General features: G+C 40.8%; 1 protein-coding gene across 1 annotated transcript in view; it reads right to left on the bottom strand.

Moving 5' to 3' along the window:
* HSPA4 (heat shock protein family A (Hsp70) member 4) overlaps positions 1-13,322 on the bottom strand; it is a 38,505-nt gene that overhangs the window by 1,452 nt on the left and 23,731 nt on the right. The window contains exons 13-18 of the mRNA XM_027826076.3: positions 7,073-7,162; positions 6,049-6,201; positions 4,846-4,971; positions 2,302-2,409; positions 943-1,062; positions 207-368 (exon numbers count right to left, since the gene is read on the bottom strand). Coding sequence (XP_027681877.1) covers positions 207-368; positions 943-1,062; positions 2,302-2,409; positions 4,846-4,971; positions 6,049-6,201; positions 7,073-7,162 — 759 coding nt within the window. The remainder of the gene's footprint in view (positions 1-206; positions 369-942; positions 1,063-2,301; positions 2,410-4,845; positions 4,972-6,048; positions 6,202-7,072; positions 7,163-13,322) is intronic.

Below are 13,322 nucleotides of genomic sequence, written 5' to 3'. Positions count from 1 at the left end.
AGCACTAGCTGAACGTTCCCAGCTGAAGGCAGAAGTGCCCCTACATAGCTTTGGGAGGTTTTGTTGAAAATAGTACTGCTATATTTCCCACCATACCTCCTCCTCCTCAGAGCTGCTCTGAGCATAAACACTGGTGTAAGTAGGATACCACTTATACAACATGAAACCAGTTTCATATTCTTCTGCAAAGTCAAACAAGATCTTACTTTAGTTTTAGCTTGGATGTCCTTAGTCTTTATAACTGGGTCCAAAGTAAGACTTCTCTTGTTCTGAAGATTAAGCTTATTGTTCATCCATTCCATAGCTTCACTTACACTCTTCTCCACTTTTACCATATCTGCTGCATCTAAATGGTCATACTGTTCATCCTGAAGTATGAAAATAATTACACAGCACATTTATACATTAGTGTCACTTACTGTGCAAATGAAATGTACTTTTTTAAACATCTGGGCAGCATATTTGTTTTGCTTCTCCATCAAATCTCATCTTCCAATTTCAGAATGGACTGTCAGTTTGAATTTGCTGAAAGGGAACCTTTATTTTACGCTTAGCAGGGCAAACAATTGCTGAGCAGCCCATTGTACCGTTCTGACTGTGGTCAAATGGAAGAGAGCTGGCAGCAGCAGAACTTCATAATGCTCTGCGATTTCCCCCAGTGGAGGGAACTCATCTGGGAGAAAGCTGGTTTACAAACATCACCGGCAGTCATCATTCCAATTATATGAACATACAAGAGTCCTACTTTTATTCGTAAGAAAGAAAGTCAACATTAAGTATTGCAAAGTTAATTCCTGCCACTGATCCCCAAACCAGGAGACTGCGTTATTTGTTGGCCATTCCCACCACATCTGATGCTGAAAAAAGGTGGAAAGAAGAAATCCAAGATAGCTTTTCAACACTTCCTTATAATCAGCAAAACATTTGAAAAACTGAAGATACCTTTGCTTTGAATGCATGAATAACTTTCATATACTGTTGTATTTGCTTCCCCAGATCCTCAAAAGCTTTTGGTCTTTCCTCTGATTCTTGAAACCGTGCCTGAATAGGCAGACCCAAAGACTGAAATAAAGGACAGAACAGGTTACTGAAATTTTAAACACAGCACTGTAATGGACCTACAGGGAGTGATTTTTTTCAATACATGGCAGTGTTTCTCAACTTTTGAAAGCTAAGCCCCCTCCTCCCATTTTAGGAAAATTAGTCTCACACCCTCCTCCAATCCTGCCATGTGTTGTTGAAGGCGTATCCATATTGTAGCTCTTGATAATATGATGCTTCCTCCCCTTTCTTACATGCTTTGATGGGAAGTGAAAGTTAACTATTGACATTTAGATTATCACTGGCATTCTAGTTAGCGCAAACTGAAGTGTAGAGGCAATTCATGTCTCTGAACTATTGTTTCATGCTCTCTCAACTCAGGGCTTGTGTACATGAAGCAGCAATGCGCACTAAAGGGGTGTGATTTCTAAAAGATACTAACATGTTGCACATTTGGTCTGTGTTCCCTCGTTCACTTTAATGCCCACCTCTGGGGGCATGTCCCACATTTTGTCAAATACTGGTATTCTGATTATTTCATCACTACTGTCAAATGAATGTATAGGGCTCTACTTATTCACATATTAAAATATTTTATAAATCAAACAAAAGCCACACTGGGGAAGCTTTGCCAAGACTAATTATAAGTTTATCTTATTCAAAAAAAGATTAAAATACTTCATTATACCTTTTCATAATAAGTTACAGAATGCTTTCAAATTCACTAGTATTCCAGCTAAAGACATTACATCATCTTCTCCCCTGCTGCCAATACAGAATATACCCATCCTTTTACTTCCAATTTACTTTAGATAAACTGTACAGGAGAGTAAGCTTGACTAACATCAACATTAAATCATATGGCAACGTAGCTTTCTTCTAGCCTCCAAAATTAGTCTTCCATAACTTTAAAGCTCATTTGTATAAAAAACATTTTCCTGTTATAGGTCATCTGTGTTACCTTTTAAGAGCAAGTAGCAATTCTCACATATACCTTTCCTTCCCTCTCCAAAGAGATTCAGGAGAAAGATAAAAGCCTACACAATGCAGCACTCCATCACTAGCATTTACTTTCACTTTAGGCTCAATTAAAAGCTTCTTCTGCCTATGCTCAAATTATTTTCTTTATGTTTGCAAGCAACATCACCTCCCAACTCATTTAAATAATTTATTGTTCATTAGGGCCTGATTTATAGCTTAAGTGGAATAAATTCAATTGATATCTGAAGATGACAATTACAGTGCTGAAGTGCCACGTACCTTGAGTTCAGTTAATTTATCAATGTAAACTTGTTTGGGTTGGTCTTCACCATCTTCATATAGCCAATTTTCAGTGTCTTCCAGTTTCAAAGTGAAACTACTTCTATCCTGAAACCAGAAACAACCAATATGAATTGAATACTGAATTTAGAGATCATCTCCCATAAAACAAAAGTGATAAACATCTGGTGTCATTTGGATACTCTTTCCTGAAAGATGGACACTGAGTCTGTTAGAACTTAAATATTTTCTTTAAAAAAAAAAGAGCTTGAAGTGTTGGTGTAGAATTTTTAAATTTCTTTAACTTTTTTTTTTTTTTTAAAAAACCACACACTGAGGCTTGTCTACCCTAGAAAGGCTTTGCCAGCCCAGCTTTACTGGCACAAGCCCATTTTCCAGTATAACTGCATCTACACTAGAGCTTTTGCTGGTATAGTAATGTAAAATCACACCCCTAATGTTATTTTACCAGCAAAAGTTTCTAGTGTACACCTAGCCTTATTATAAGATAGAGATCATATAGAGCAAGGGGTGCCAATCTATGACAACAGCTAAATTCTATTCCCATTTGTGGGCTGGAACATAAATTTAAGAATTGACAGCTCTTTTGACCACAGCCAATTGAAGGTAACAATCCTGGAGAGCATAAACAGGAATTTTGAGTAGGAGGAGAGAGGTTATTTAATGTCTGTATTCAGCACTAGTCCAACTGCTGGTGGAATATTGTTTCCAGTTCTGATGCCCACAATTCAAGGACATTAATAATTGGAGAGAGTTCAGAGAAAAGCCACAAGAATTATAAAAATTAAAAAAAAAAAAAAAAATCAGATTCAAAGAGCTCAATCTATTCTGTTTAACAAAGAAAAGGTGAAGGGGTGACCAAGTTAGGGCCCTTCATTTTCAGTTTTTATTTTATTTAATGTTCCCCAGGAATTTATAGGTGTTTATTACTCCAACAACAAAAACAGATGAAAATCATGCAAAAAAATTTTATGGGTAAATTTTGGGGTTTATTTTGGTGGATGGAAGGACAGGGGAAAAGTATTCAGTAGATTAATGCTCTGATTAACAGAATTCAATGCGGAACTAAAACAAAACTTGAACACAATGCCACCTCTGAGTTTAAGAAAACAATCTCTCTCTAATCCCCAAATAAGACTTTTCATTTGAATAAATAAGGTACTGTTGCAGACTTAGAACTATTAGCCAATAATATTGACATTAAATAATTGGACCACACCATTTGCAGCGCATACTCTCAACTTCATCCTTTTCTCATTTGTTTTTTAAACTTATGAATACTTTGTGTTCTAAAACACACTCTGATACAGATTTTCATTTTCTTCCCCTTTTAGGGTGTCAAATCTTTGAACGGTTATCTGCTAACAGCTTGAAATGTGTACATGGTAGGCGTGAGATTTATCAGTACAGTCAGATGTGCATGCACTTCAGAGCTTGCATGCGTGCCTGTTTATTGTATATATCTTCTAGACCACTAGAATCTTACTTTTAACAGGCAGCTGTGCATATACACACACTAATGTATCATCATCATACATATATCTCATGCAATGTATTGTATTTTTCTAATAAAACAAGTTATTTTTATACAGTTGAATGATACAAAAGTAGAGTGAACTAGGAAAAAAAACACTTTGTAAAACCTGGGGTTTTTTCAGTAAAAATCAATTTAAACTGAAAACGAAGGGGCTTAATTACAGTCTATAAATATCTGCATGGAGAACAAATATTTAATAATGGGCTTTTCAATTTATCAGAAAAAGATATAATATAATCCTGGAAGTTGAAGCCAGACAAATTCAGACTGGAAATAAGGTGTAAATTTTTAATGTTGAGAGTAATTAACCATTAGAACAGTTTACCAAGGGCTGTGGTGGATTCTCCATCACTGAATTTTTTCTAAGAGATATACTCTAGGAATTTTTTGGGGGAAGTTCTAAATTATCACAATTGTCCTTTCTGGACTTGGAATCTTTGAATTCACAACAGAATTCACTGGGAGATTTGCATTGAGATCAAGGGTAAAAAAACAGTGGTCCTAAAAATGAGAATATTTTATCCACCAAGTGAGGCTGACCATGACAATAAAGTACTCTCAATTCTCACTCCTTTGAGCTTTGCTTCAACTCCCTTCTCCATTTCACCTGGGAATGATCAGTAATTAAAAAGTTAATATTCGCATTAACATGTTATCATTTGGGTTCTAGAATTAACATTTCTGTGAGATTAATGTAGGGCAGGGGAGTTGACACTTGAGTACTTTTCTCAGGTAGTTTGCAAACTAAGAAAGGCATTATCAGTTTACACTTGTCTCATGTTTGGAATGTTTATCCTCATAACCATGAGGACTAGAAAGTTACTTTTCTTAAAAAATGAAGCTTCATTTTTGAATGTACCATGCAGGCCAAACACACATCCAGGGTGTTTGACACCCTTGGTTTAAAGACTTAATGGAAGAGACCTGAAATTTTAGGCCACAAAGAACAAAAAAAAAAAGGTAACAGTCAAATTGGCGATACTTACATCTTCGCTAACAAATTTCTCATACAAGCCACAGAGCTTGTCTCTCATATCATACACATATTCCTCCACTGCATTCTTGGCATCATTCCGCTCCTTCTCCAGTTTATCCTGCATGATCATTTTACCCTGCAGAAAAGAAATTAGTTCATTATCTTACTCAATAATTAGAGCTCAATTAACATTTTTATAAGGAAATAGCATTAGAGAACATACTGAGGAGCAGGTGTAAGCAAATGCATGGATACATCTGAGATGAATGAAGCCATCAGGACAGAGCCAATTTCAACTGAGTATTTTTTGTGGGGAAATGCATTTTTAAGCTCATCTGCCCACACTACAACAGCCATTGAGAAGCAGATAGATGGCACAGATCTATCAAAGTTTACATTTTATCTGATGAATGATTTTATTCTCCTGCTTGTTGGTTCCTTGAGAAGAAACCTGCTTTCCATAAGGACTGCTGTATTTTTAGTTAGAGATGCCTTTGTAAAGGTAACCCAGACTTTAGGAACCAAATCCAATTCTGAAGCTGCTAATTAGACTTCTTTGCCTTACTTGGGCACTTCCATTTTGTGTTAATATCTCCAAGGGAGAGATGCAGATAACAATTCTCCTATGGTTTGGAAAGAAAGTACTTTTTGGTGATCAGAGTGCTATTATCCTGCTGTTTCCTCTGCTGAGGGAGGATGAGTGCCAAGTGTAAGTAGGACTTATATCCTCAAAGGGAGAAAGGAAATGTTTCAGGTGGCTGGGACTAACCCCTCCCAGCAGCCAGAAGACTCCAGAAATTCTCCCCCATTCTCCAACCCTTTGCAAGGTCAACACTTCCTGAACCAGTGAAAAAACTAGCACAGCAGCACATGTTCTTCTGCCAACCCTGTGTCCAAGTTTAGCAAGTTTTCTAAAATGTAGCCATATTCCCTATTTGCAATTGTAGAACATCCCTGTAGCAAGTTACAGCAGATGCTCATCGGGGAAAGGCGCGTTTATTTTTAGCTGTCTTTAGTGCAGTTAGTTTTGCCCTTGGAGAAAGTTAGCCATACTGTCTCCTTTTGCTGTTCATAACACCTCACCCTCTCCTTTGACTTTCTCCAGCTAGAAATGAGGAGAGTCAGCACCTTGTGACCAGCAGAGTCTGTTCAGACCACAGTTTGTAAGACTATGGTCTAGATAAAAGGTAAAAGTACCATTCAGTTAATTTACCTCATTCTCAATGAATAAATTCAGCATATCCTTCCCTATCTGCCACAGCAACCGATTCTCAATGGGAAGGTCCACTGTACTAGTCTTTACTTTAGCCTTCTTGGCTTGAGGAGGTTGATCCATTTTCTTGTCTTTTGATCCAGCCTGAGATGTCTGCATTAAAAAACAAACCACACACACCATGCAGAGTGCAATAGTCACTAAAGGGACACCCAATTCAAGTCACATTTGTCTTAATTTTTTTATTACAATGTTGATTAACATTTTAAGTTACTAGAGCAAACTATCAGTCAGTGCTGCTTCATTTCTTCTAAATGGAATTCTCAGCTGCTTTGAAATTCTGTGACAGTCTATAGATTTTGCAGCTCTAGTTTGGTAGCAACGAAATTCTGCAACAACTTCACTTATATTAAAAATAAAGACTTGTTTAAATACTGTACTGAACTGAATGCAATCAATACAATAGCCTTGTGCTATTTATTTTAAAATTAAGTTTTGTTTTATGCGGCTGCAAATTTTCTGTTTTAAACACATCACATATTTCTGTATCAAAAGCAAAACTACATGGTACAAATTGTTCGGAGGAATTTGTGGTTTTGGCAGCTGAGTAGCAATGGGAGCATTTGGTACTAGGAGTGTAGCTGGAGACTGGGCTAAGCACATTTTTGCTTAAATGGTGACCAGTTAGAGTTAACATCGACATTTGTCAGTTTAGTGTTTGAGTGAACAATCCTTTCAAATGAATGGGGCAGTTCACACATCTCAGAGCTACTGTTTCAACTTATCTGCAGTCTCAGGGAGACCCCATTGCATCAACTTATACTCTGTTCATATTTTTAAGACACTAGTCGCAACCAGGAGAACTAGAAATACTTAAGTGAAAGTTTAGTTTCCAGAGCCTAGTTCTGTGGTAAGGGGTGGAGAATGGGTCCTGATTATACATTACAGAGCAAACATTCGAGAAGGCAAAATGCTCCAACCAGATGAGCTAAACAGACAGTAAGACATCAAATACACTTAGTACCTCCATTTCTTCAGACTCTGCTTTACTGTCAGCTTGTACTGGCTGCTGCTCTTCATTCTTTTGTTGCTCTTCCTGGTCAACTTGCATCTTCTGAAATTAGAAGAAAACACTTAAAAGTAGAGCTAAATCTCAAATATTTAGTTTACTATGACTCAGTGTATAACCAATTTAAATTTCTGGACTGGTCACTGTACTTGTATAGTTAGTACTCTTCAGGTCCTGCAGTGAAGATTTAACTCCATAAAAATCTAAATTTAGTTCAAGTGAAACTAGAAACTGTAACAGGGTTAATTAAGCCTTTGTACCTAACCTTTATTGATAAGTATTTGTCATAGTGAGATTTCTAATACATTAGCACAATTTTTTTGTACTTGTTTTTAAAAACAGTAGTTACTTACCCTACAGTAACGGCGATTCTTCAAGATGTGCTGTCCACACAAATGCCACTCTCCGTACACATGCAGATGAGATTGGATTATTTTGGCCAAGAGTGACCATTGAGGCCCGGTCTCCCCTCGAACCCCCCCACTCAAGGGTTTAAAGGGCAGGAGGCCCAACTGTCTCATAGTTCCTTCACTAATACTGACTCCCCTAGGAATAGGATTCTGTCGTCAAGGGGAAGGAGGGAAGATTGTGGAATCTCTGATAACACATCTCTTAAGAACTACAATTACTGTTGGTAAATAACTGTTCTTTCTTCAAGCCACCGTCCACACAGATTCCACTCTTGGTGACTATTGCAGTTGTCTAATTGCTAGGAGGTGGCTTAAACTGCATATAGCTTATCAAGGTTCCTTCCCCACTCCGAACTCTAGGTACAGATGTGGGGACCTGCATGAAAGACCCGCTAAGCTTATTTTTATCATCTTAGGTTAAAAACTTCCCCAAGGTACAAACTTTACCTTGTCCTTGAACCCTATGCTGCTACTACCAAGCATGTTAAACAAAGAACAGGGAAAGAGCCCACTTGGAGACGTCTTCCCCCAAGCCCTACACCCCCTTTCCTGGGGAAGGTTTGATAATAATCACAGCTTATTTTACCAGCCATTTAACAAAAGAAAATCTAACGCATTTTCTAGCTAGCTTACTTACTAACAGTTGTAAGGCTGCATTCCTGATCTGTTCCCGGCAAAAGCATCACACAGACAGACGAACCCTTTGTTTCTCCCCCCTCCTGATTTGAAAGTATCTTGTCTCCTCATTGGTAATTTTGGTCAGGTGCCAGCAAGGTTATCTTAGCTTCTTAACCCTTTACGAGTGAAAGGGTTTTGCCTCTGGCCAGGAGAGATTTTATAGCACTGTATACAGAAAGGTGGTTACCCTTCCCTTTATTTTTATGACATGCCCCCCAAATCACAGATAGGGTGTAAACACTGACTGATTTCTTCCTGGAGCTCTAGGAGAAAACAGAGTTAATAAGACACATACACCTCTAAATATACTACCAACTGTATGAAGACTAACAATATTTTCCAGATCTCACGGACGATTTTAACCACTTGATTCTGGGAAACTTTCACAGGAGAGTGCATCAGCCATGCTGTTAGAAACTCCTGAAATGTGTTGTATGTCAAAATCAAAATCTTAGAGAGCTAAACTCCACCGAATAAGTTTGTTATTTCCCTTGGCGGTATGAAGCCACTGTAGCGCAGCATGGTCGGTTTGCAGGTGGAAACACCGTCCCCAAACGTATGGGTGTAGCTTTTCCAGAGCGTAGACGATGGCGTAACATTCCTTTTCACTGATTGACCAGTAGCTTTCCCTCTCAGACAGCTTCTTGCTGAGAAACACAACAGGATGGAACTCTTGATTTGGTCCTTCCTGCATTAAGACTGCTCCCACACCACGCTCAGATGCATCTGTGGTTACTAGGAACGGTTTGTCAAAGTCTGGGGCCTTTAGCACAGGGTCAGTCATGAGCGTCGCTTTAAGCTGGTTAAAGGCCTTCCGACACTCTTCAGTCCACTGAACTGCATTTGGCTGTTTCTTTTTGGTTAAGTCTGTCAGTAGGGCGGCAATTTGGCTGTATTGTGGTACAAATCGCCTGTAATATCCAGCCAAGCTTAAGAAGGATTGGACCTGTTTGACTTTGGGACAGGCCACTTTTGGATAGCATCCACTTGGCCTTTAGCGGGTTGATAGTTCCTTGACCCACCTGTGTCCAAGATAAGTCATTCTGTTTAGGCCTATTTAACACTTCTTAGCCTTAACAGTTAGTCCTGCCTCCCTTATGCGTTCAAAGACTTTCTGTAGATGTTCCAGGTGTTCTGCCCAGGAATCCTAAGATATGGCCACATCGTCAAGGTAGGCGACTGCATATTCTCCCAATCCCGCTAGGAGACCATCTACATCTTTGGAAGGTGGCGGGTGCATTCCGCAGCCCAAAAGGGAGCACGTTAAATTCATACAGCCCGACATGTGTGATGAAGGCTGACCTTTCCTTGGCGGATTCATCTAGCGGTACCTGCCTTTACCCCTTGGTTAAGTCCAAGGTAGAGATGAACTGGGCCCGTCCCAGGTTCTCTGATAGTTCATGTGTGTGTGGCAGTGGATAGTTGTCTGGGCGAGTTACAGCATTTAGCTTATGGTAGTCCATGGAAAAACGTATCTCCCCATCTGGTTTGGGAACTAGAACCATTGGAGATGCCCATGCACTGCCAGAGGGGCGGATTACACCCATCTGTAGCATATCCTGGATCTCCCGTTCTATAGCAATTGTAGCCTGAGGAGACCCCTGGTAAGGCTGGACTTTAATTGGGTGAGCATTACCTGTGTCAATGGAGTGGCATGCCCGTTCAGTCAGTCCTGGGGTGGCTGAGAACGTCGGCGCGTAGCTAGTGCACAGCTCCTTGATCTGCTGTCGCTGCATACGCTCAAGGGTCATGGAGAGGTTCACCTGTTCCACGTCACCACCACTTTTCCCTTCGTAGTAGACACCTTCAGGCCACTCGGCGTCATCTCCTCCTTGGGCTGTAAACTGACAAACCTTTAATTCTCTGGATCAATTAGAAGAGGTGAGAAGTGGTGGGTTGCTCCATGCTGCCGTCCAAGCTTTCTGGAGGCTTTCATCTGCTTCCTGTTGGGTCTGGAACTGTTCCCTTGATGATGGAGATATCAGTTCCTCATTGGATTGTGGACCTAGGCTTGGCCCCTCTGGAAGTGATGCAGGTGATGGGGCTTTTTCCGTTGATGGTGAACTGCTCTCCACTGGTGCACTATGTTGGGGTTCAGGCTCCAGCTGAGCCTCTTATGGAGGGTTATCTGCTGCTGCTGCCAGTGCAGGTTCGGTGTGGCCCTCTGATGTTGGGGTTGCAAGTACTGGATTCAGTGCTGGCAATGGTTCTGGTTGTTCTGCTGGTTCCGGTTCTGAGGCTGGCTCTGTCTGGGTCTCTGTGACTGGATCCACTACTGCCGTTCCAGATGTTGGCATGGGGTCCGGTCCCATCACCTCTGACTGGGTCCTGGTAGAAGTTTTTGGAACAGAGCTAGGTGTGACAGCTTGCTTAGCCTGGCTGCGGGTGACCATTCCCACCCTCTTGGCTAGCTTCACATGATTGGCCAAGTCTTCCCCCAATAGCATGGGGATGGGATAATCATCATAGACTGCAAGAATCCACATGCCGGACCAGCTCTTGTACTGGACAGGCAACTTGGCTGTAGGCAAGTCAAAAGAGTTTGACTTGAAAGGTTGAATTGTCACTTGGACCTCTGGGTCAATTAAATTGGGGTCCACTAAGGAAGCATGGATAGCCAAAACTCATGCTCCGGTGTCCCGCCACGCGGTGAACTTCTTCCCACCCACACTCACAGCTTCCCTCCGCTCTGAGGGTATCTGGGAGGTATCTGGCCCTGAGGACCTCTGATGCGATTCCGGTGCAATGAACTGTAATCTGTTGGGGTTCTTGGGGCAGTTGGCCTTTACATGCCCCAGCTCGTTACATTTAAAACATCATCCAGCCGACGGGTCACTGGGGTGAGGCGGGTTGCTGGAGAACGGTGTGGCGGGACGATAAGGTGTCTGGAGTGTTCCTTGGGGTGTAGCTGGGGTCTTGAGCTGCCCCCAGTAGTACGGTGTGGTCTGAGGTTGTCCCTTCTGGTATCTGCTCCAACTGTGACCAGGGTTGTTTCTCTCTCCACCCTCCACCCATTTTGTTCCGGTTTGCCCCGCCTCTCTGGCGGTCTGGGACTGTTCGTATTGATCAGCATAAGCAGCAAGACTTTCTGCTGAGTCCATTTTCTTATCCCATAAACACTGTTCTATATCCTCGGACATATTCAGGAATTCTTCCTGAGTCATCAAATCACACATTCCTTCAAAGCTAGTTACACCCCTTCCTTTGACCCATTTATCTAACAGATCCTTCATCTGGTTTATATAAGCCACATTACTTAGTCCAGGTCCTCTCTTAAGGGCTCTAAATTTTACTTTAAGTTTGAGGTGTAACTTGAAATTGCTTTAAAACCAAATCCTTCAATTTATTATAGTCAGAAGCCTCATCAATAGGCATCTTATTGAATATGTCCAGAGCTCTTCCAGTCAATTTTGCAACCAATGTGGTCATCTTGTGAGCTTCAGGAATTTTATGGAGTGTGCACAGTCTCTCAAAGGTGAGAAAATATTCAGCAATATCACTGGATTCATCATACTGTGGACATAGTCGCTCCCATTTGGGGATTGTTGGGGAAGGATTGTTAGGGTTATCCGGTATATTCTGCTGAGCCTTTGCCTTCTCCATCTCCTGTGCATGCTTCCTCTCTTTTTCATTCTCCTCCAGTTTTTTCCCTTTCCTTCATAGCTCACCTGTGGGCAGCCTCCTGGGCTTTTTCTGCCTCTTACGCTGCATCCAGTCTGGTTAACTCCAGTTTGTGTTGTGCCTTGGTTTCTGTCATCTTAGCATCTCTGTTTTTAACTAACTTTACACCCAAGAGTTAGAAAGAAAACCACAAAACAAAACCAAAAACCCTGGCTTGTAAAATTGTGCTGTAATGCGATACCTATGTTCTCTGATAGCTATTCTCAGCCTACAGAAAAATCATTTAAAAAAAAACAAAAAACTAATACCCCTGTCTCCAGGCAAATAGACAGAAAACTCTCTAGCTGCTCTCAGCTTAAAAGAAAAAACCTCTTCAGGTCTGTGAAAAACTTGTGAATTTCCCTGCAGGAGGTTAACTACCCTGCCTTTAGGTAGAGAAAACTACAGCTCAAAAAAGAAAAATCCCTTTGTAAAAAAAACTAACACCTATGTCTCCAGGCAAAGACACAGAATCTACAGCTGCAATTCTCTTTTACAAAACCTTTTAAAATCCTGCTGTGCTTCTGGTTCAAAATGATCTAAAAAAAAAATAAATAAATCTCAAAATGATCCCACTCCTCTGACACCATGTCAAGGTTCCTGTACCCTAGAGTTCAAAGTGAGGAAGATGCGGGGACCTGCATGAAAGACCCACTAAGCTTATTTTTACCATCTTAGGTTAAAAACTTCCCCAAGGTACAAACTTTACCTTGTCCTTGAACCCTACGCTGCCACTACCAAGCGTGTTAAACAAAGAACAGGGAAAGAGCCCACTTGGAGACGTCTTCCCCCAAAATATCCGCCCCCCCCCCCCAGCCCTACACCCCCTTTCCTGGGGAAGGCTGGATAAAAATCCTCACCAATTTGTACAGGTGAACACAGACCCAAACCCTTGGATCTTAAGAACAAAAAAAAAAAATCAATCAGGTTCTTAAAAGAAGAATTTTAATGAAAGAAAAGATAAAAGAATCACCTCTGTAAAAAATCAGGATGGTAAATAACTTACAGGGTAATCAGATTGAAAACAGAGAATCCCTCTAGGCAAAACCTTAAGTTACAAAAAGACACAAACAGGAATATACATTCCATTCAGCACATCTTATTTTACCAGCCATTAAACAAGAGGAAATCTAAAGCATTTCTAGCTAGATTACTTACTAAGTAACAGTTGTAAGGCTGCATTCCTGATCTGTTCCCAGCAAAAGCATCAGAGACGAACCCTTTGTTCCCCCCCTCCCGATTTGAAAGTATCTTGTCTCCTCATTGGTCATTTTGGTCAGGTGCCAACTAGGTTATCTTAGCTTCTTAACCCTTTACCAGTGAAAGGGTTTTGCCTCTGGCCAGGAGGGATTTTATAGCACTGTATACAAAAAAGGTGGTTACCCTTCCCTTTATTTTTATGATATAGCTGCTCTACAAATTTGCTACAGGAATGTTCCTCAGCCATATGCTGCCTG

This window comes from Chelonia mydas, chromosome 8 (genome assembly GCF_015237465.2).
Source record: "Chelonia mydas isolate rCheMyd1 chromosome 8, rCheMyd1.pri.v2, whole genome shotgun sequence".
NCBI lineage: Eukaryota > Metazoa > Chordata > Testudines > Cheloniidae > Chelonia > Chelonia mydas.
Note: the sequence above shows the minus strand (reverse complement) of the source record. Positions and strands in the feature narration are given on the sequence as shown.